At 39.6% G+C, this 24281-nt stretch overlaps 2 protein-coding genes across 5 annotated transcripts in view; both read left to right on the forward strand.

The window, feature by feature from the left end:
* Positions 1-341: 341 nt before the first annotated feature.
* dbf4 (DBF4 zinc finger) lies at positions 342-6281 on the forward strand. 2 transcript variants are annotated; one of them, XM_055047869.1, is made up of 13 exons: positions 342-550; positions 658-788; positions 1081-1238; positions 1604-1801; positions 1887-1937; positions 2028-2097; positions 2193-2269; positions 2350-2395; positions 2496-2541; positions 2616-2741; positions 4000-4111; positions 4609-4724; positions 4830-6281. In XM_055047869.1, the coding sequence occupies exons 2-13, from the start codon at positions 734-736 to the stop codon at positions 5536-5538; spliced, it is 1764 nt and encodes a 587-aa protein (XP_054903844.1). In that variant the 5' UTR covers positions 342-550; positions 658-733; the 3' UTR covers positions 5539-6281. The 2 variants fall into 2 exon arrangements, with proteins under 2 accessions (XP_054903844.1, XP_054903843.1); XM_055047868.1 differs by having other exon boundaries at positions 342-432.
* A 2543-nt stretch (positions 6282-8824) lies between these two features.
* adam22 (ADAM metallopeptidase domain 22) overlaps positions 8825-24281 on the forward strand; it is a 55839-nt gene continuing 40382 nt past the window's right edge. For 2 of the 3 annotated variants that reach the window (XM_055047433.1, XM_055047431.1), the window contains exons 1-3: positions 8825-9451; positions 9663-9823; positions 13315-13391. In XM_055047433.1, the coding sequence (XP_054903408.1) occupies positions 9361-9451; positions 9663-9823; positions 13315-13391 (329 nt within the window). In that variant the 5' untranslated portion in view covers positions 8825-9360. The remainder of the gene's footprint in view (positions 9452-9662; positions 9824-13314; positions 13392-24281) is intronic. The other variant, XM_055047432.1, reaches the window with a different exon arrangement.

The following is a 24281-nucleotide window of genomic DNA, read 5'->3' on the forward strand; positions in this document are numbered from 1 at the left end:
CAGCTCTTTAATTTGTATGTTATGTATCTGTACGGAAACGTCCATTTCAAGCATCAGGCTTGAGTTTACCTAAACTCCGGGTTGCCAAATTTGCAGAGTTTCGGTCAGAGGATACCGCAAGAAATTACATTTTGAATGAGGCAGTCAGTCAAATTTTCCGGTAAACAACTCATTCAAGACATTTAAATTGCATTAAGAATGCTAGTTAATGACATTTTAGCGGGGTTTTTTTTCGCCATGCTGTTGTAATGTGTTAGAAGGGTCACACAATTTTGAAACCGGAAAAGCCGGACCTGGCAACCTGAGCTCGACGGACTGGATTTAAAAAGCGGGAACTGACCGTTGGAAGAAACGCTGAGAGAAAGTTTACAACTGAATGTTTTGAGGCTTTAATACGCAAACATTCTTCATTTAACAAAAACGCGAAGTGAAGTAAGTTCAACTTTTAGGCTTGATAAAATGTGACATAGTAGACATTGTAAACTTCCTGTACACCCTCCAACGAGTTCGGACATAGTTTTTTGATTAACATCTGAATGTGATTTAAATGGTAAACATGCCGTTTTCACTGAGGCGAAGCTGCATTTGCGACTATTTTTTAAAAATGTATTCTTCTGGTTCTCTGTCTGAATAACTTTTTTTTTTGTTTGTAAACAGTGAGCTGAGGCGGACTTTATGGCGTAAAAGGTAAAAGGAGAAGGTTTCTGTCTTGTTCTCAGTCAGTGAGAAAAATATGAAACCAAAACACAGTCAAGATCTTCGTCAGAATCCAGGATCCAACTTACAAGGTACAGATATATAGCTCATATTTCATGCACTTTACATCCAATTGATAATTCACACAAAATGCACCCTTATATCATTAATAGGTTACTTTTAAAGGGGAGTAAAATCTGCATTCACATCATTAAAGATTAAGGAGCTTATGATCAAACATGCTTTGAGCTTTATTTGACAAAATAGCAGCTCTAAATATATCTCTGTGCTTTAAATGTTTTTCTTAAGGAAAGGTGAATGTTCTGTTTGTGGAAACGGTCACCACCACTGAACCTTTTAGCAGTTTTAACTTCAATGTTTCAGGAAAAGGAGTAAATGCTGGTGAGAAGACATCAGTGAGCAAGGCGAAGCAAACCTCTTCATCACAAGTCAAACCTTTTGCTGGAAAAGTGTTTTACCTGGATCTGCAATCCAACAGAACAGCAGAAACCTTGGAGAGCGACATCAAACAACTGGGCGGGGTAATAAATAAATATTTATTTATTTTTTTATATTGGAAAGATTTGAGAGTTTCTCAAGCCAAATTTATCTATGTAAATCCTGTTGGTCTTGGACACACTTTCTCTCTGTGCACAGCAACAACTTTCTGAATTTTGCAGAAATTCTTTATCAGATCTTTGTGTCTAGTTTGTCTGAGAGTGCAGCTTTTTTGCCTCGACTTTATGTCAAATTAATAAAAAATTAAAACAAGCTGACAGTCACAGCTGGGGTTTAATCATGAATTACGCAGCACCAGAAAGATTTCAAAACTGATTGAAAACATTTCTCCATTGTTTTCACATATGTCTGAACATTTTATTGCAAGTTTTTCTGTTCTGTGATTTAGATCGTTGAGAAGTTCTTCAGTAAGGAAATCAAGTATCTAGTTTCCAACAAGCGTGAAGCGAAGCATGTACACTGCCTCAGACAGGACTCTCCTGTCCCCAGTACCGACTCTGGACAGAGTTCCCCACAACCCCACTCAAACCCACACTGTCCAACGAACCATAGGGACAAAACCAAGTCTCAGGGTCAATTGGATACAGTGAGTCTGAACTGGCGTTTTATATCCCTGAAAGAAGTTTAATATTTTTGAATATGGTTTGTTATTAAATGCATTTGTTTCACAGATGATCAAGAGCAGAGGCAAGTCTCTGGTGGAAAGAGTGGTGACAGGACAGGTTGGCTACAGCTCTAGAGATATTTACCTTTTTGATTTAGGCATTTTATCCATCCTTCACGTTTCTGTGCTGACATTTTTGTTTTTTTAGGGGAGGCTGCAAATGGACAGAATCCTGTCAAATGCACTAGAATGGGGTGTCAAGATCCTTTACCTAGATGGTTGGTTGGTTGATTAATTAACAATAATTAATACAATGTCATTTTATGTATGATTATTTTTACTTTACCTTGAATTATTTTCATGTCCTCTGTAGACGTTTTGGCTTACATTCAGAAGAAAAAGAAAATGTTTGGGAACCTGGTTTCAGCAGCTGCTCCTGTGAAATTGCATGTATGTTTTAAAATAGTTGACCTGTTTTGTTGTTGTAAATTCAATTTCTTCACAATGTTCATTGCTCTTTAATTTCATAGGTGAAAAATGAATCTTCAACTAAGTTGGGTTTCCAGAAATGTAAAGGTAAATGCCGCCTCCAGTTTTAACTGTCTCTAATTTTAATATATGAATATTAGAGACCCTTCAATGCCTGCATGCTCAAGAGTTGTGATGTAATTTGCAGCAGGCAGGATCACCAAACCTTTTATTAAGATTGAAGATTCAAGCAGGTAAAAAAGGAGTATAGTACACTTTGATTCTCTTAAAAGTGGCAACAAATAAACGGCATTTTCTCTTTTATCAGACACTATCGTCCAATCTACCTCACAATGCCAAACCTGCCGGAGTTCAGCCTGAAGACAGCAGCTCCTTACAGTCCCTTCTGTGTCGAAGAGAAAAATCCTTCTGGAATCAAACAACATGGACACAGGTAATATAACTCTGTGCTTCAGCACAAAATTACTTTTGGTGTATTAGCTGTCCTGATCTGCAAACACAAAACTGAGTTAAAGCTCAACTAAAGAGAATGGTCCCTTAAGATTATTTTTGGAGCGAATCTTGTGATTTGAGGCCATTTTTATGGTAATGGCCTTTTCTTTTCAGTGATTATATACAGTGAAAATGCTGCAGTAGGTTAAATATATATTACACCATTGAGAATAGGCCAACTCTTACTTTTTCTCCGATCCGATCCAACTTGTTAATAATGTGCCGCCTTAGTTTGTACGGCCATAATTTATAGACAAAAGTTGATCTTTTGCTTCATATTTAAGATCAACGTTTTTGAGATTTATATTGTATTAAAAGTTATTCCTTATCAAAAACATACCTGGACTGTTGTCTTGATTGTTTCATGCATGATTGAGAAATCCTTTCATGTCCCATGGCAACAGTTCAGCTGTGTAAAACGCCTGGGATGGAACTACTGCAGCCTTCGAGGCACAGCTCCTCCTTGGAGCCGCAGGTTTCAAGCTCATACAGCACCTCTCCCCTGCGACTGCGCCACTCGACTCCTTCAGACTAGCCCACAGTGATTGGCAAACATCTGATGGAGCTGCTCTTCCGCTGAGCTAATAGTCAGTGTAATGCTGGTTAAAAACGTTGTGAAATGGTTAATAGAAGAATGATGTAATGTCTTCTTGAAGTTTAAGAAAGAGCAAGCGTTTCCTAAAGAGAATCCCGATCTCAAGGCATTAAATTATAACATTTCTGAAGGTAACATAATGACTTGATTGTGCTATAAAATGACATAATGTGCCTGAAAAATAGATAATACTGTAATGATTCTTGTCTCAGCTTGTGCCTGTGTTGTTTTAATGCAGTCAAACTCATATATATTACCTAATACAGTTCTCCAAACTGTAATTTTTAAAAATTGGTTGCTGTAAATGAGGTCATGCAAGTGATTGACCAATACCATATTGTCAGTTCAATATAATTGTTCTATTTAGACTCTAAAGGAGTGTTTGAAATGAAGTGCTTTGTATAAAGTCTGGCTGCAGTAAATGCTTGTACGTCACACATATCAGTGTCAAAGGTCAAAATGGAAAATGTTGATTGATAACTGATGTCTTCATTTTAATTCTTATTAATGTTGCAGATAACATAATTTTTTTGTCTTGCACTCCTAATGCGAATCTCCAGCAGAGTTTGGAGTCAACATCTCTTTATATTTAATCTTCTTACAGAGCGAAAGCCTCAGGTGCTGAGGAGAAAGGTCAAGGCCGAAAGAAGAACCGAGAGAAGAAGAGAGGCGGTTACTGCGAGTGCTGCATGGTCAAATATGACCAACTCAAGATGGTATGATTTCATCGGGGACAAGTGATGTTGTGCACAATAAATATGTCCAGTTAGATTGTGAAATACTAGAACAGCCTTTTTGGAGAGTCTTGAAGGCAACGGTGGAAGAAACATAACAATCACATCCAGGCAATTATTGCCATTCCTGTAGAGTACGCTCAATCATTTGCAGAATGCATTAGTAGCGGGAAAAAAAATCTAACAGTAACATGTGAAAAGCCCAGGAGTTCCAGCTTGACTTGGCATCAAGGCATCAAGGGCTAATCTGATTATTATTATTATTTTTTTTAATGTATGTTGTTAATGTATCTATGGAAACTTTCTGATGGTCCCCAATGACATCGGTATTTAATGTTATGTTGCTCAGTGAATTATTAATTCAGTTTATCAAGAATCTCTTTTAGATATTTTGATGGCTGTAACCATCATCAGTAATTTAACTGAGCAATTTAAAGAATATATTTTTTTATTTACTTAAAAAAAAAATGTTATTTTAGCATGTGCAGAGTGAACGTCACCAGGCTTTCTCCAGGAGCGACGGGTATTTGGTTGTGGACCAGCAGGTTTCGACTTTGCACTTCAATTTCCTTCCCATCAAAACTAAAGACATGAGGTAATTTCTTCTCCTGTGGAATCGCCACACAAATAAGAATCAGATCATTTCTCATTTCTTCTGTTTATTTCACTGTTAATTTCAAAATTTGTTGTTTTTGTTTAGACGAAAGTGCAGTGTTTCTTCTGTTCTGTGTGCCCCTGGACCATGTGGAGAAGCAGGCCAAGGAGACGCAAGTCATTCAGACACCGTTAAGGAAGAAGAGGACTGGATCTCTGATGCATCTGAAGAATCGTGTTCAGAAGATTTCAGCATAAAAGGAGCCCGAAAGAACTGCTACACTTACTCGGACAAGTCCAAGCACACGTTTCTTGCTTCCAAGCGGACAATCAGGCAAAAATCTTCAATTGAGAAATCTGAGCAGATCATGATTCCTCAACCGAAATCAGAAAATCCTCACTCTGATGGAGAATTTCTCACCACATTTCCCTCCAGAGACAAAATCTCTCACAAAGACACAAACAGCTCAGTCTCTTACCTACGAGGTCCAAACCTGCAGAGTGAAGCATCAGCGAGCAACTTCAGTGTTGTGACGCACGGAGCCGAAGATACGAACAAGGACGCTGTTCTGTCTGAGGCAAAAACATTCTCAAAAACTAACAGTCTTTCTGTAAAGGAGGAGGAAAACCCTAATTTGCCAATCTTTACGGTGCAAAAAATTCAGAGGAAGATCAGAGCTTATAAACACAAGAGGCGGAAAGTGGACTCAAGCGGCCAGTCTGCAGAGCCAGAACCCGAGAACTCGGTACTGAAGCTTTGGGAGATTTTCCGGTCAAGTGACGTGGATGTGGAGTTTCTTGGTTTTTCAGATTAGATAACATCAAAAACTAAAAGGGGGAAAAACTTTTTTTTTTTGAGCCATGAACTAGAACCATCATTTTTTACCTTATTCAGATAAAATGTGTGGTTTACAAACTGATTTTGTTCCCTGAAATATTTTAATGTTTCAGAAATTGTTGTTACAAGAACCCCGCCCCCCCTCTGAACTTCACAATCTACAATTTACATTATGGATATGTACAGACTAAAAATATGACATAAAAAAAATTTACTGGAGTTTTGATAAAATGGTTTCAGGTTTGATCTCACGTTTATGTCTGAATGAATTAAAAACCACTTCAGTTTTCTATGTAATAAAATATTGGTTTTTCAATTCCCTTTTTGAGTGAATGTCAGCTCCTGGGTGAACTTCTGTTTTTGTTCAGCCACAAGGGAAGTTGGAAACCTCAAAGATGAATGTTGGTCTGTGCCTATGTATTTTGGTAACTGTACGGTTTTAATTCATAAATTTGTGTTATTTATTTCACATTTTAATAATAAATCTAACGTTCTATTAAACTGAAGAGAAAATTAAAGAATGTTTCTACAGTACCACCCCAACGTGTCAATTGGACATTTATCAATACTGTTTGCTATAAATGCAGTGGCTTTGTATTTGTTCCTGGTATATTTAGTGACTATAAAACTATTGACTATTGATTATCTACGAATCAGGAATCCAAGCAATACTGAAGTTTTCTCCCTTTTGATTGATTGCGCAATACTCCAAATTACTGATTGGTAAGATTTTTAAATCAATTTGTGATGTGTCAAATCAAATTTAAAGGATGTCATTTAAATAAAAATGATTGTAAAATTTACTGCATTTCTCTATCACAATTACATTGTCTTTTGAATAATGGAAAAAAGGTAAAATTTGGAACCCCCCAGCTTTATCTTATATTATAGAGTCAAAATCAAATTATAAACCTTTCCACTCCTGTGTAAAAACTGCTCAAAGATACTGTTCAAATATAGTGGAAATGTATTACTGTAATGTTGCCAATTTATACAAATACAAAGTGTGCATTCATGTTGCTTAAAATCTACACTAATGTGCATTTTTTTACATTAACGGAGGCAGTGGATCCAGGCGATCCGAAGAGATGAAGGTCCGGACTTTTGCATAAAGACGGGGAGCACTTTCGTATGTAGCCGCCACTTCCCACCGGAGGATTTTGTTAGCGGATCCACCACCAGCCGCCTTAAAAGTGGAGCTGTTCCTTCCCTGTTTGCCTGGAATAACTTCACTGCACCGGCAATGAGAGAGTCTGCTTTCGAGAGGGCTAAGAAACGGCAGCTTGTCCTCTCTCAGAAAGCTAGACAGGCTGAAGATGCTACTGCAGACCATGACTACACGACACATCCACCCGCAGGGGTCGGGGCGGTTGTGCGCATGCGCGGGGCCCGGACGGTTGTGCGCATGCGCGGGACCCGGACGGTTGTGCGCATGCGCGGGGTCCGGTTGGTTGTGCGCATGCGCGGGGCCCAGATGGTTGTGCGCATGCGCGGGTCCCGGCCGGTTGTGCGCATGCGCGGGACCCAGATGGTTGTGCGCATGCGCGGTTCCCGGCCGGTTGTGCGCATGCGCGGGGCCCGGGCGGTTGTGCGCATGCGCGGGGCCCGATTGGCTGTGCGCATGCGCGGGGCCCGGGCGGTTGTGCGCATGCGCGGGGTCAGGCCGATTGTGCGCATGCGCGAGGCCGGGGCGGATGTGGGGTTTGACAACTTCCGGTGGCTATAGCGTTAGCATTAAAAGGCTAGGAAAATGGCTCAGTCTCGGCGTAGTTGTTTTTGTTCAGTCCAAGAAAACAGCCTTATCTGTCATATCATGCGTTCCCGACGGACCTGGACCAACGGAGGCAGTGGATCCAGGCGATCCGAAGAGATGAAGGTCCGGACTTTTGCATAAAGACGGGGAGCACTTTCGTATGTAGCCGCCACTTCACACCGGAGGATTTTGTTAGCGGATCCACCACCAGCCGCCTTAAAAGTGGAGCTGTTCCTTCCCTGTTTGACTGGAATAACTTCACTGCACCGGCAATGAGAGAGTCTGCTTTCGAGAGGGCTAAGAAACGGCAGTTCGTCCTCTCAGAAAGCTAGCCAGGCTGAAGAGCTACTGAAGAACACGAGACACAGCATAAAAGTAGCTGAAGATTTCAGTTGTAAAAGATAGTTGCTAATTTCAGTAAAATGTAACTGTTGCTACAATATTATTATTATTATTATGATCACATAATAATGAAATTGTGAGGTTATGTGGTTATGTATTTTGTGGAAAGATTAAGTCAATGGCTGTATACATACATGCTCCGACTCACAACATGTATTGATCTTCACAAAAGTAATGTTTCAAATATATAATTAATACTTATAATAAATATATAATGTTTTGCTATTTTTTTAAGTTTACTTAGAAATACTTTAGAAAATGCTGAAAATACTCAGCATTTTCAGCTGAATATTTTAATTTGTACCTGAGTGAATGCCAGTGGATATGCATAAGCCTAATAAATTGTATTTGGCCCAGATACCAGAGGAAAAAAGCAAGAAAAATATGTAAGACAATTAAGTTGACAATATGGGATCCCAAGCAATCAAAATGTTAAAAAAAAGAGACAATAGAAAAGTCAAAACGTTGCAGAGATTACGTCAAAGAAGAACCACTAAACAATTCGGAAAATAGGAACTTTTGAAGCAAAAACTGATGGAAATAATGGCAATGCACATAAGAAGACAAATGAACACATCATAACCAAAATGAGTGAAATCATGGCCTGCAACAACAGAAGAAAAGAATAAATTGACATTAAATAAGGCAAAAACAATTACATGCTGTTTGAGTTATTTGCAGTGTTTACTGCAAGTTGGCACTCTTCTCCGTCCACAGAGAATATAAGGAGCATTGTCTCCTAGGGGATGCTGGGATTTGGTGTTTCTCTGGTTGATAATCAGTCAAACGGGAGGTAACATCTGTACCGGACTGTGCGGAGCTCTTGTTCCTGAAGCAAATATATTCCCCTGAGAGGGAGCCCGACATGCTGGAGTACAATTGCTCTCATCAGGAGGATTTTCCTGGAGGCCCCTGGCATGGACTCCCTGCTCTGATGTGAAAATCAACACAAATTAGAAAAATGAATAAATAAATAAATGAATTGTATCACATCATTCGACATATAAGAGCAAATAATGAGTATTTTTGTTGTTGCTGTACACACAGACCACACCCTAACACAATAATTAATTATTGTGTTGAAGCCTCACGGTTCTAATAACGCTCATCTCATTTTCTGTCATGTTCTCAATTTTCTCTGAGTGGGGGTGGGGACTTGGCGAGCTGAAGCCCTGGCAGATGATGGAGTGAGTCATGATAATAGCAGGCGGGATTGTGCAGGAATGGCTCTCCTGCATTGATCTTTTCTACCAGCCTCGTCTCCGAAAGCCCGGGGCCCGCAGTTCGTCTCCATCTCCTGCTTCCTCCGCTCATATTTATGCATTTGGCGTTTCTGCAGCGAGCCGCTGGTCGTTGATGTTTTCAAGGAGGTGTCCCCACTCCTCCCTCTTTCTCTCTCCCTGTCTCGCTTTCTCTTCCTTCGCTCCGTGCCGCCGCCGATCCGCGGGGGTCTCGTTGCGCTCAGACGCGCTCCGCGTTCAGACTCGGAAGCGAGCCCACCGATGGCCCACCGTACGCGGCACTGCTCCGACCAGACGATCCGCTCCGGCTGCAGCAGCCTCTCCTAGCGGAGGCAGAGCTGCGAGAGGCTCCTGTTTCGGAATACCGCATTGTTTTTAATTCCCTACCAGAGAGAGGAAGGTGATGATGCTGAGGATGCCGCGGTGGATTTCCCTTTTGTGCGTCTGTGGATTGATGCACGTCGGTCACCAGAGCAGCCCTGACGCCTCAAATGGTAACCGAGGCTGTTTTTGATATTATTTCTGCACCTGTAAATATGTAAACACCCTATCAATATGCGCTTTTTGAAATGTTTTTATTACCTAAAACATTGTCCCACACCAGATTGGTGGTGATCAGAGGAAATGAAACCCATCGACATTTCATTTATCGCCGCTGATTTGTGCACAGGCTGGTAATGAAGTCGGTGTTTGCTCTCTGTGCAGGAGACGCCTCGTCGAGCCTGAAAGCTCTCCGCGATGCGGGCAGGTTCGTGGGGAAGGAGAACACCGTGCCTCTCCGGCTCGTGTACAGCAGCCAAAACCACAGCCAGATCACCCACGATGAGCTCAGCACCAGGGTGAAGGCCGGCCCCGACTCCACGCAGGTACACACCGTGCGTTGTTGTCTTGTTGTCAAGGATGGCTATAGAGGAGTGTCTGTCTGGAAAGATGCCTGCAGGACGGTTTGTTTATATCTTGCACACTCATCTCCTCCTCTGCTGGTTGTCTGGGGGTGGAATAACAGTTATTTAATAATAAATAGCAAAACACCACTGAGGCATTTAGTCACTACAGCAAGCTGCACTAATTATACAGTGTGCATGTGCTATATGGGTCATTATTTCCTTCATAATTTAAAAAAAAAAAAAAATCAAACTGCCCTACTTACAGAAAGCTGTAGAGCCGAGGTTCTCAAAATTTAACCTGCCGTCATACTTGCTTGTAGAAAATGTGTGTTTTTTGGGTCTAAATGTGAGGAAATGGAAGAGATCCTGTGGAACATCAAGTCTCACCTGAAATTAAATGACATGTTCCTCTTGATGAAACATGTAATTTCTCAATAGTGCGTCTGTATTGCAGTCAAAGGTGGATTTCTGAACGATGTCGCACCCATTTATTTTCCTGTTCGGGTTGCAAATTTAAAAAACTTAATAATTGTGTTGCCAACAACTATTAGCAATGCAAGATAACTATGTATTCCCCTCGTTTAAATGTGCACCTTTTACTAAAGACTAAATGTGCCTTCGAATTATTGACATTATTAATAAGTGAATTGCTGATAAATAATTTATCCTGGCTGCTTTTATTGCATCCTGTTTGCACAGCAGCCGTAAAAGACACTACAGTTGTTGCTGTTTGACAAGCTCTCACTTTTACAATCAGAATCACAATTTTCTGTTGTGTTTGTTGCAATTTGTTACAGTGTTACACAATAACACTAAATCACTCCAAACCCAACTTTACCATGTTCCAGTTCCAAGGAGGAGAATCAGTGTTTTACACTTTCAGCTCTTCTTATTGACAAGCTATCTGCTGTAAACCGTAAGGTTAATAATGATGCATTTCTTTACTTTTTAAATCCTTAAACACCACAGGAACATATTTACTAACAGGGGTTGTACAATTATATGTGTGTAAAACCTTTACACGCATGAAAGCTCTTCGCGAAATCCAACCAGGCAGAAGTAAAAAAAAAAATAAATAAAAATCATATTCTGGCACGATGTTTTAAGAATGCAGCAGCCATTTTGGATTTAAAGATCAAGGTTGTGAGAATTTTCAACTTTTGGGAAACTTGGAGACGTTAACTTCAAAAAACAAATAAATAAATAAAAATGAAGCTGAATGCATCATCATCCTTTAACCAAACAATAGATTCTTTTCAAAGTCCAGTCTGTTTTGGTTTGCTGTATTAAAATGTCAGGATAGCATAATTTTGAAACTTTAATATTTATTGTGTATTAAATAAAAATGAAGAACTGTTGCCTTAAAATATTCACCTTAGTTTCTGAAGTTTCTTTATCACCTCAACAAATTAAATGATGTTATTAGTAAAGCTTTAATGGTGAAAATCAATTTATATATTGTTAAATGACTGATCAATTATATTCAGGTTTGCCAGCAGCTGTGTCACCCAGTCAGAAGCATTTGTAGAGCCAGAATTAGTTTTTTATGTGACAAACATTGCTTGAAATTACACTGAAGACATTCAATGTTTTTATTTTCTTTTATTTCAAAAACAGAAAATTCACTGTATATCCACCAGGCGGCACCAAAAACGCTGGTTCTAAATGGTAAAACGTCCCATCACCTTTTTTTGTTGACAAAACATCAGCAAAAAAGTCTTATATTTCATTGCTTTTATTAACGCAGAATAAATAGTCTGAAAATAAATAAATACATATATATTTCTTTCAGATTAAACATTACTTGATCAAGATGTTATCAGCGACTGTCTTATATCAGGCCTATTTTATAATCATGTTTATAAAATCCTGCCACATATTTTATTGTTTATTTGATTTTAGTGGGTCAACTGTGTTTTGATGGATTAGACTGTAGCAGGTAGCAGAGAAGGAGGAGTTACAGCTCCTACATGCAGACAGCCGAATCATTTGTCATAAGGAACCATTTTCATATTTACATATAAAGACAAATGTCTGAAGAGTAACAGATATGATTTCTCTGCTAGTTTGCCTTCAGATTTCCCTATACAGCAACGAGGTTTTCATCTTTTTTTCCTGGATCATTAATTGATTCATTAAGGTCATCTTTCCATTTTCAAAGCTCACAGCAGTATTAACTAAAGCACATTCCTCTCCCTTAACTCTACCTCAAAGTTTAGAAAGAAATATAAAATGCAATTAAAGCTGATGAAGCGACTCTAAAATATCTTTGAAGTGAATTTGTTGCTGTACCGTCTTCTCTTCAGAGAACTGTGATGTCACTTTCCCAAAGTTTGATCAGTTTGTTGACTGTTTTTAGATGAATGGGCCTAAAAACAACTCCGTCAAGCTGCTCTTAAAACCTGTGACACATGGCAAGTTATTTTTAGTGTCCTGTAGCCTATTTTCAGGCACAAACATGGCTAAATAAGAAGTAGGTGGTGGAGGTTCAGCACAGTGATCATGTTGTGTTTTGTGCACGGCGGAATCATTCTGTGTGCTTTTAGCATGTCTTTCTGACAGCCTCTCCCTTTCAGGCATTGATGGCTCTTACAGTCAGACAGTCAGGAGGGGAAAGTCAGGTCAGCTGAAGCCAGAAATCGATGTAAGCAGAGTCAGAGCTGGTTTCTTAATGATAGTCTGTGCTCTGTCTAGATGCTTCCACTAAGCACAGTTTCTGGTACCTCTTTCTAATCTAAATCCAATCTGCCACAGTGAAGAAGTTCTGCTTTAATATTTGTACATACTTGAGTAGAAACCGGCAGACTCCTTTATGTGCTCTTGAATGCATCGACTAGGCAACGGCACGCTCCACCAAACAATAGAGTCTGTGGTCCCTGTGGACATCAGGGGGGGTCAATCCCGGGTGAGCTTGTTACCTCGCCATTCAATAATAAAGGAAGTCCGTGGGCCAAACTGAAGGGGGAAGGTGTTCTGCACCTATAGGAATTATATTTAGCAGTTGTCATTGACCCAATGGGGGCGCGTAATAAAGCCGGCACCATATGTGACCCGCACCTGGAATAAATCAAACCCAGCAAATCAATCAGAGAGGAAACAGTTTATTTCTGTTTCTGTATACAAACACTGCAACTCAAAGAGCTGACTGCATGAGTTTAGATATTTCTGAGAAATAAAATCTGTCAAGCTTGTTAAGTTTTGCACCTCCACTGGGAAATGGATCTTTGAGCATTGGCCATATTTGCCATAAATTGCTATTCTGCAAACAGTCAACTCCAGACAAAGAAAACGAACCTTGATGACTTCATGAAAACAGGTTTCTTCCTGCTGATTTGTGCTGCAAAAAAAGCAAGAAGTCATCCATCAATGTTGGTAGATGGCTGATCCATGTGAATGTTAATGAAGCGAAGCGTGAATGTGACTGAGGCTGCATGCAAGTGGTAAATAAAATGTCCTTTCTACATCCTCAGATGGAGCACGTTACCCAAGCAACCTTTCAAGTTGACGCTTTTGGAAAAACATTCATTCTGGATGTAAAGCTGAATCAGTGAGTATGAAATGGTTAAATTAAACTGTTGGTCTGTTTGTCTATTGATGCTTTAACCTTTCTTTTGGTTCCTGTCTTGTCATGTTGAAAAAAAGGATAATTACTCAACTTCTACAATGTCTCAGTGCTCAAAATGACATTTCTGGGTTAAAGGTTGCTTTAACCCAGGAAACTAATCCTTTCTAAAGTTCTTAAGCCCCTGATGTTTTTCACTTTTTTTGCAACTTAAAAACTGAAAAGTGTAACATGCATTTGCATTTAGCTGCCTACGTTGCAGGATTTGGTTATAAAACTATATCTCAAGCTTTTTAACCCCCCTCAGAGAGCTGCAGGTGGGAGTATCTGTTGGCTGAGAAACAACACACTCTGCAATTCTGGGCTTCATGAAAGAGAAGCGAAAATAAAGTCATTGTCATAGATGGAAAAACTCTCTGTGCTGGAAACACCATGAACACTCGAGCTTCACAGGAAAACATGGTGGTGGTAGTATCATGCTTTTGGGATTTTCTTCAGCAGGGATTCCAGACAATAAATGGAGCTAAATGGGAGATCAGACGAAGACCCTATGGGTATGAACTCGTTTATCAGCAGACCACCTCCAATCTGTCTGAACTTGAGCTATTTTGCTAAGAAGAATTGGAGAACAAAAAGTCTCCAGGTGTGCAAGACGTGCAACGTCATAGAAAACATGCTTCAAAACACCTGCAGTTGTAATAGGAGCTAAAAATGGCTCTACAAAGTGTTGATTCAGGGAGGCTGAATATAGATACATCACATTTTTCTGACATTTCACTGTATAGTTATTTCTATTTTGTGTTGGTCTGTCATGTAAAATCCCAACATAGTGCAGAAAGGTTTGTGGCAGATAAAATACGGAAAAGTTCAAAAGGTGTAAATGTTTTTGTGATGTACAGTAGTGATGATTTTTACCTGGGATTTGTCATTATGATGCAACAGAATCCATGTTGTCCTTCCCTCTTTGATTTAAGGACCGCTTAGTTCAGATAAATAAATAAAAGTAGTTGTTGTGTGCCAAAACTAGCTACTCTGGTTTTTGTGTTTGCATGTCTGAATGAACATGTTGGAGTGCATGTGTGATTTAGAGTTTTCCTAATAATAGGAAGTGATTTACGGTAAAGGCTTCAGAGCGCCTGTCAGACACTGATATTGATCACAGCGGCGCTGATGGAAAAGCTCGCTCCTCATTTCCTCATCCTCTCACTCCTGGGGGATGAGTGAGGGGATGAGGAAACGCTCATCCTCTCACTCCTGGATTGCTTCTACCTCCTTCACCTTTTTTCAATGCTCACAGTCTTCTCCAGTCAGTTGCCTGAGTCACCAATCAAACCTCAAGCTGAAAGCCCGTGAACACATACAGCGATGCTTCCTGCTTGCTAATCATGGAGGAAATTACTCTCCTGCTGGGCGAAATCTTACATCACAAGAATTTCCAGGTCTGAAGGGAGCTGTTTCTGTAAATCCTCCCACTCCCCGAGTGACTCATCAACTGGTGTGAATGTGTCAAACATGCACAAAGAGTTCTGGTCAGATTAGTTGTACTTCTCATGTTAGCAGTTGTTTCGCTTTCAATCAATGAAAATTTTTTTATTGTAGTTAATAACTCTAGCGCAGTGATTAACGACGATTTATCAATATGCTTATCTTTGTAAGAGATATGAGTGAAACAGAGAACCTTTGCAATAAATGCAAACATTTCCATCCAGGTCTTAAATAAATCAGTTGTAGCTCCAAAGTAATATGCGATGTGAACATGCAATAACATTCACTTTCACAGCGTGATTATTAATCTGTGGGATTACCGGTAAGAAGTCTGCCAAAATGAGAGTGAATCTAAAATTATTTTCATCTTCAGGAGCATTTTATGAAACTGTCTATAAACTCCGAGGTTTTGATGTGTGAAATATTGTTGAAATTGTTTCTCAGTCTTCATGAACAAAATCACAGGAAAGAGCAGCAAACAGCTCTTGAACTTCATGGAGAAACGTGAGGTACTAATAGTATGTGATGTTTTATAAACATCCCCTCAAATTACATGGTAGTGAACAACAGAGTAAACAGTAATCTCTGCTTGTTGGCTTCATTGTGACCATTTAGAAAAACAAAGCTATTTATAAATAAGAATATGAAAGCAAAAAGCTTAAATCAGTTTAATTTGAGCTCAGCTTCTCCTGTCAGCAATGATCAGGAAAAAATCTCTGATGAAACATCTTGAGATTATACCAGCAGTTAGCAGCAAACACTAAAGAGCTTAAAGAGCAGGAGCAACCAGACACTTCTATGTAATTAACATTTATGTAATAATGAATTGTGGGATTGAAGTAAATGCGGTACAACTCTTCATACCTGCTTAATTTGTAAGATATCAGAACAGAATGTGGCATTAATAATTATTTGGTGTTTATCATTTATTAGTCCTACTACTATTGGGGTTTTATTCAGTTAGTTTTTGAGAAAACTTGATTCTTCTTCTATGTTTATTTTGTCTACACCTTTTTGATGCTGCCTCCCAGCAAAAAGATCTACTGTTTAAATTGTGCAAAGCTTTTTGTGTTTGTATTTACTCTCTTCCCCTGTTCTCGTCTGGATGACATAAAAATAATACAAAAGCAACATATTGGATTGATTAATCACTATAATCTGACATCAGGAGGAAATTTGTGTATAATCACAGCTAGATTGCACGAAATATTATCGCCAAAGACGCTTTGGAGTGCAACATTTATTGGCAGTTATAGTCTACGTGTCAAAGATTTACACATTGCATGCCAATAATTTGCTCAGTCTGTGAGTCTCACTACAGTCAGTCCCTCATCTGGCACACATAATGAAGCCCAGGATGCTAAAGGTCACAGAAAGATTTGGAAGCAGCATAATGACAGATGGGAAAGAAAGCAGTGAGGCAAATATGTAGATTTATTAGAGCTGATGTTGTCATTGATATATATGCTGTCTATATACAGTGTTTAAACAACCAGATTTCCAGTGGGCGAGAGCTGATGGCTTGACGTGACGTTGAAGATTTAGGATGCACTTCTCACACTCTATTGTTCGGTTCTGTCTGTATAATGCAACCAGTGCAACCAGTGCAACCAGTGCAGTGGTCTGACTGCAGCACCACCTTACCTGATGCTCAGTGCAGTTTTCTTTTGGTTAAAAACTTAATTTTGACCCATTCAAGCATTCTTCTCATTGTTATGATCAAATAGCTTTGTCTTGTTTGGCCAAAAGACTTTTCTGTAGAAAACATTTGGCCTGTCCATGTGTGAAGTTGCAAATGTCCGCAGAGCTAAAGAATGTCAATTTTGGAGAAAATGTTTCTCTTCCTTCCAAACTCCTGATCTTAATCCCAATTAAAATCTGTATGCTATGCCTAAAAAATGAATCTGTGCCAAGAATCCAAATTATTTGAACGAACTCTGAATTTTTTTTGTCAAATATTCCATCCAGATTTATGTCAGGTGTTTGTAAATGTTGACAAAACAGTGTGGATTCTTTGTCATAATTTATCTAACCAAATACATTTTTAACATTAGATAGAGATAACACAATTTTCAAATATAGATTTCTTTTATTAATGGAAAATTGCTCTCCAAGCCAAGAGTTACAAAGCCAATTCCAAGACTTTTTCTCTGTAGCAGAACATCCTGCAGGATGATGTAGTCTAACTTACACTTTGGTTCAGCTGCAAAGCAATGATCCAGAGAACAACAAGGTCACATCTGAAAGCATAAAAAGACAAATTGAAGTTTCCTAGTAAAAGTCTGGTTTCAAATCCAAACTTACATACTTTAATATAACCTTATACACTCCTTTCATATGCAAAAACACTCCAATCTGGCTCAATTAAAACATTCAGCAAAGGAGAGTCGGTGTATTTAAGTGTAACAAAGCAAAAACAGAGGACAAACATCTTTTCAAAGAACTGCATGTATCTGATCTTGTTTTCTTTTGACGCTGAACCTTTGACTGGTCTCTTGCGCCTCTGGGCTGGTGATCTGTCCAGGCTTTACGCCACAGCTGAGTTTCCCCCTGTTTCACTGGAAGAAGTGGATTTGCAGATTATAACATCTCCAAGTGTCCGTTTCTGCTTCATTCCTCTTGAAGCCGAAGGAAGGTCTTTGTTGTTGTATTCCTGCTGCCTTCAGCCCTCCTGTCCATCCTTCCTTTCCTCCTTTCCCCCACAGCCCGCTGTGGAACGATGTTGTTTGCAGATAGCTTGTAATCCAGACAGCTGATGAGGACGTGTGGGCGCATGAGAGTGAGATGTTTCAGCTGAATTGGAGCAACAGTGATTTCTGGTTGTCTCTATTATCAATGAGTGGCACTGCAGCTGCGGATGTTTCCTCCGCTTGAGTGTTGCCACGAGTAAACAAGACAGGTGTGCTGCTCTGCTTCTTTTGGCCGCTCTGTCTGTAGCGAAACAGAACCCACCAACATTTTTCCATCTTTGCTCAGAGACGTCGTTCAGCCTCATGCTGTGAATAATGGCGGCGTAGGCGTTCTGTTAGAAATTCGTGTGCTTTGTGGCTCCTGGACACATGTTGGTCACACCTTGGAGTTTCAGACTCCAAGGTGTGAGACTCAGTCTGTTCAATCTGTACCTTTATTGATGGTTTTTCAAAGATGGATGCTGGTTTCTTTTCATAATAGAATAGAAATATACTTTCGGTTCACACAAAACGTTTTTAAAGTGCTAAAAAATACATATGAAGAAATAAGGTCACCAGTAATAACAATAACATAAAACTCAGGAACAGAGTCTATTTCTGGTCGTTTTGTTGTTTACCAACAGTGCGTCGTTTTGTACCCACTTTGACAACCAGCAATTGAAAGCCATTTTCTAATCTCTGCTCATAGTTGACTGTAAGAAATTTGATATAAATTACCACCTTGTAGCTAACAGTGTTTGTGTGTTTATGTTTCTATAATTGCTTTATAAATCAGGACAAAAACAGTTGTTATGTTTAGGTAAAAGCATTCTCTACTAGAGAACATCAGTATGTAATGCATAGGTTATGCTTATCATCATTTGTCCGAAAATACAATTACTACAAAGAACAACAAACCAATCTATTGTGGCTTGATGGTAGGAGCAAAAGACTAAATGTCATTGTGTTTGGTTAGACTCACAGATTTGTTCATTTGAATGTTGTAGACTAATTTGCTCTCTGAATGCGTCCATATTTTTTGTTGTAGATACTTTGTGAACAAAGACAACGTGGGGTACCTCAAGGCTCCATTCTCAAACCATCTTTACTTTGTAAGAACCTCCCAAACCCCATGATGACAGTACCACATCTAAGCGTAAATCTGCGTTGTCACATGAGTCACTTTGTCCATAATATCGAGTGGATGAGTCAGTTTCCTTTCATCAGCCTATTAATTTGACCGTTGCTCTTTAATGTTTTATTTATCATTCTTTAAGTCAGTTTTTTCATCTCTCTATATCTATATATCTTGTGCGTTATTGGTGCTTTATAAGTAAACTCATTTGACCTTGGCTCAGAAATCCACTTAATAGCTGATCACGTAATTCATGGTTACAGTGCTCCATCTGTCCCAAATGAGTTGTTTATGTATTGTGATCTTTTTTGTACACATAGTGTGGTTAAATATGTTACTGTTTATGTTTCAGTTGCTAATTCACTTGTCAGTAGGAGGGTTTGAGGGGAGAGGGAGGCAGGTTTTTACTCCCCATCATGGTCTTTGTCCTCCATCCTCAGCGATTCTTACAATTCACTATTCATGGGAGTGCAGCGAGCTGCTTGGTTTTGGGGGGGTTCTCCTTTTTTAATCATCTCCAACACACACATATACACGCCCGCACGCGCATACGTGCATGCAGTCCCTCGCCCTTGATTGCCCCACACCCACTCTCCATTCAGCCCCGCCCCTCCCATCTCCACCTGCTCTGTCTGAATAATGAATGGCGCTGTAGCGTTGGAGAAGATTGCATGTCTTTGTGTGTTTGTGTTTATTTCTGCTCTGTCGCATGCAAAAGTAATACATTTAACGAGAACAATCAGCAGCAGATTCACCTCTGTAATGACTGCAGGCATCTTTTTGACTGTTGCTCAGAGGAGGAGTTTAAAAATACAGTTTTCCTTGTCACAGTTATTAGATGCCATTTTAGTATTTAAAACCTGCATCAGAAAATCTCCTTCACATTGTTGTGAAACAATTGCTGAAACACCTGGGAGTTGATTTCTGCCTTACATGTTGGTCTTTATTTATGTTTTCTCGTAACAGAATCCAGATTTGTGTCATGCCTGTGAAGATAAAAACAAAAGCAATTTATGAGATCAGTTTAGGCATAAAATATCCCAAGAAATAAAAAGCCTGGTGACATTTTAAACATAAAAAACACTGTAGTTCTAAAAGCATTTTTTTCAAAGCAATATAGTAATGAAAAACATTCAGACCCAACTCATCCTGACTACATCACTTGAATGTTGCTAGATATTAAAAGTTCCAGTTGTAATGGATAAATGGGCAAATAAATATTTACTCACAGGACATTTATAGAACTGCGTACAATTAAAATAAGCAAAAATATCTGGGCAGAGATTTTAAATTTAGGACATAAAAGGTTAATTAAAGGTGAAAAGGAGACAAAATCTACTAGTTTCTTGCCAAATAGTGATCCAAATCTGTTCACCTGTGTATTTTATCTCTTGTTTTGCTAAACATTTCAAACTACCTACAAAATGCATTTGTAAACGTAATTTCTTTTTAGCATATTACCTCTTTCTCACCTTTACCTAATGCATACGTAACAGTTATTAATGATTTATAAAGTGTTTATAGACTTTGAAAATATTAACTATTTATTTGCCATCTATAATGGAGGCCTTGTTGTAAATGTTACTGAAAAAAGGAGCCTTTTCCAGTAGAACCTGGTTGACTACAAACATTTAGAGATGATGGTGAATTTATTTATCTTAAACATATTATTGAGAGCAGAGGAATAACCTGCCTTAACGGTTTCTTCGTAGGTGATGCCTGTGTGCAGCATAAGGAGGAGTGGACTCCTCCCTATTGTTGTTGTTCAAAGGTAACAAGAGAATCAGAATGTTATTATTTCTACTCCTGTGTCATGTCAGCTTTTCCTGCATACAGACAATCCCTCATGCTAATGTTGAGTCAATTACAGACCATGATAAATGCATTATTCATCCCGGTGCAGGCTACGCGAGTGTCTGTGTGTTTGGACGGTGCTTTAGGGGTGGAGCTTTTATCGGACAGCACTCCGAAACACCCACACGGTTCTTCTCACTGCCTCTCAGGCTTTAACAAACACCTTATGGTTCAGCGGTTTGATGAATGTATTCACATGTTGTTATTTTGCCAGAAATGTGCGCGTGTGCGTCACCGTGAAGGAAGAAGTCATCAATAAAATGTAATCCTGAAGAGCTCTAGCTGCAGAGTCATTGTATGGGTTGTTGGGTCTCAGGTGCAGAAGAGGCACCTAAAGTGTCTTAATTAGAGATAACAGGAATACATTTAAAGGCATGAGGCTCAGATGGATGGGGAGGATCAATACGTGAGAAAATGAAGAGAACCTGACCAAGAAGGGGAGAAAACCCACTTGTTTGTGAACCCTGGGATAATTTTACTCTCCCTCTCATCTGGGATTTTAAATGCATTTTAAACTTTGTTGCCTTGAACAAAGTTTAACACAGATGGATCAAAGGATGCAAGCAAAACCTTAATAGCTAAGGCGCAGAGAATCCAAACAAAACGTAACCAGGCAACTTGAAGCAAACAGAGAACTTGAAAAATAACCCTGAAAACCTTTGTGCATTCATCTTGAGCACAGGGGAACTGATTGGAAACAGGTGAAATGGAGAGTTAGAAACAAGATGATGAACAGACACATGATTTATTCTGTGTGCTGCTGGATCATCATAACTCTTCTCATTCCTTTATGTTTTCTTTGGCACCTTATTGACACATTCATTATGACTTTAATGAAAAGAGTTTTCTTCTGATTTCATGATGATCTGTTTTGGCCATGAATTTTGCTGCATCTCTTTCTGGTGACCGTTGTGCTCATGTGAACCTTAGATCTTCACCTGCATGTGTCTTTATATCCTCTTCTGTCCTATTTCAAAACATCAATCCCAGCCACATCTGTACTCAGATTAAATCAACCCAGATGTGCCCCTCCTCTCCCATCTTTACTAACTCCTTTCTTCCAAGGCCTGTCCTTTATTACACAGACCTATGATGTGATTTACTGCAAACTCGATGAGGTAAAAACGGTGCCTATCATAGAGGGAACAAAAAGGAGGAAGAGGGGAGGCAGAGGAAGTCCTTCATGCTCTCCTAAATTTTTACGTGTGGGTGAACGAGGTCAGCAGACATGAACGAGGTCAGCAGACATGAGTAGATGCTGAGGTGTGGCTGCCCGTGAACCAGCATCTCTCCTCTCCACACTTTTGTCTTTTCCTGTCTTGCCTCAGGCTGAACTTTTCTCCCTGATGACTCGTGTGTCATCGTATTAGACTCACACAGTTGAATCTTTGAGCTCATAACTGTAGCTGTCACACTGGGAATCGTGTGAGTGTGAGACGCAAAAGTAAAGCTCAATGTGTTTTAGATTGTGTTTGCTCAGAGACTCATTCTCTGCACCAAGAGTTTATGCTGACATTGTTTGCTATGTGTACAAAGGAGAAGGTTGGTAAATCATAGGTATGGGAGCAGCTTTCCTCTAGACTAAAACTGATGCTGCATGCAAATGAAACATCTTCCTCTGGAAGAAGACAGGGCATGTTCTGTTATTTCTGTTGGAGAAAGATGTTGATCAGAGGTCTTTCAGTCTGTGCAGCAAGTCTTAATGTCTTTCAGTACATGAGTTGTTTTTGATAGTCTGGAAAGATGCATTAATGTTAAAACTTGAGACTTGTTAGCCTGAGAAGTTTGAACTCAAAGCTGGGAATAACATCTACTGTAGATGATAAGACTAGCGGGATAATTGTGTTGTTAACATGAGATGTCAAAATAAGTCATATTGTGGAAATTAGTTATTTTGATGTCAATGTAAGTTTTAGATATGTTGACCATGTCTTATTGATAAGATATGCTACAGCTTTTATGAAAGTGATACTCAAATGTTAAAACAGTAACATTATCATACAGTTGCTTAATCTCATGTTATGCAATGCAGACACTCTTTCTACAATGATAAAAAATTTTTCATCTTGGTATGCCGGATGCTTGAAGTGGCTCTAACTGAAGGCAGCCCGACCTATTTTCTGATTAATCTGGCTGATGACATTGCTTAGGTCATCATTGAGTACGGAAACTAAAAAATGAGCTGGTGATGTCACAGCAAAGGCAGCTGGAGGCACCAAGTGTCTCTGTGCATCATATATAGAGGCTACTCAGCCTGATGCAGCTGACCCGGGTTCGATTCCCAGCCACAGCTAATTTATTCTATTCTTCTTCCTGTCAAGCTACTAATAAATAAAGGCCTCTAAAGCTAAAAAATGTTTAATAATAATAATAATAAAACAATTTACATTGTCTTTAGAGACTGTAAACTGTAAATTTCACTCCAATAATACTCTGATACTTTTATTCTGAGATGTTAGAGTTCTTCATTCTCTCCTTATGTTTCCTAATTCATCCCCCTCTCTTTACCTATTCTGCCCTTTTCTTTGCCCCTCTCCTCCATCGGGCCGTCTCAGTCGGTGTGGAGGATTAGCCGAGACAAAGAGGGACGCTCTATCCGCCAGTCGCTGAACACAGAAACAAGATGAAGACAGTTGTTTTCTCAGCATGAAGACATACTAATGCTCCTCTAAAGCCTATTGTTTCTGTGACATTCTCCTGTCACGCTGAATAAAAAAATCCTCAAAGTGTAGCTTACTGTCAAAAGAGACCCGTTGGGTCTCCTGGTGGAATTGCACGACCGATAAGTGATTGGAGAGTGAATGAATTACAGCCTGGAGACCCTTAATGAGGCCTCGGTGGGGGAGAAGGTTGTCAGAAGAAGGGTTGGGGGGCAGGTGAAAGCAGCAGCAGCTTTTTCCCTGAAGAAAGCCCTTTGCTCCTCCTCTTCAATCCCTTTCACGTTTTTATTTCTCTTGTTTCCCCGATCTTGCTGCGTCAACCTTGTGCTTTATTCTCAGTCCTCCTTTGCCTTTGACCTCCTCTTATTTGGTACCCACGCATCCTCATTAGGGACTCCTGACACAGCACATGCACAGTCCTTTGTGTGGCACTGCCATTTTATTATCAGGTTAAATGATAAATCCATGTCAAGAGACCGATTAAATCATTCCAGAGGGTGCACATGTTTAAGATTTCCTTATTTTTCCAGAATTCCTGCTGCCGTCTGTGTGATTTGGCATCGTGTGTTTATTAAGCAGTCTTTGAAAAGAGTGTGGGAAAGAAACGAAAAGCCCACTGAGCAACTCTGCTGCCAGTCCACTTCTACTCAAGCATGAACATCCTGCCAGGGCGGCCTTTTTGTGCTGTTTTTTATCCCAGCGGCAAAGCGGCGCTTGGCGACAGATCGTGAGAGGAATCGTAGAGCAAAACAGAAAAATGTAATGTGTGTGTGTGGCCTTGATACACTGTAAGGCTCATTTAAAAGAAAAATCCTACTTCTCTGTAAGGGCCCTGAAGTCTGGGTCCCATAAGAAGAAATGCTGGTTTTGAGTTTAGATTTATGACTAAAGAAAAGAATGAAACATGAATGGAAGTCAATGCAAAGTCCCTGTTAAGATATAAAAATACACAATGTGTGTGTGAGAGAGAAAGTCATTCAAGGAGATCAAGCCATGCTGTCACTATAGATTGCTTTGCCATGAGCTGCTCACAGCAAAAATATTTAAAGGATGCCATCAAGGCACTGACAGC

This window comes from Poeciliopsis prolifica, unplaced genomic scaffold (assembly GCF_027474105.1).
Source record: "Poeciliopsis prolifica strain line A6 unplaced genomic scaffold, Auburn_PproV2 SCAFFOLD026, whole genome shotgun sequence".
Classification (NCBI taxonomy): domain Eukaryota; kingdom Metazoa; phylum Chordata; class Actinopteri; order Cyprinodontiformes; family Poeciliidae; genus Poeciliopsis; species Poeciliopsis prolifica.

Coding starts and splice junctions, on each gene's coding strand:
- dbf4 (XM_055047869.1), top strand. CDS start 734: ATGAAACCAAAACACAGTCAAGATCTTCGTCAGAATCCAGGATCCAAC. Junction 2,098..2,192: donor CAAGATCCTTTACCTAGATG/GTTGGTTGGTTG, acceptor TGTCCTCTGTAG/ACGTTTTGGCTTACATTCAG. Junction 2,542..2,615: donor AAGATTGAAGATTCAAGCAG/GTAAAAAAGGAG, acceptor CTCTTTTATCAG/ACACTATCGTCCAATCTACC.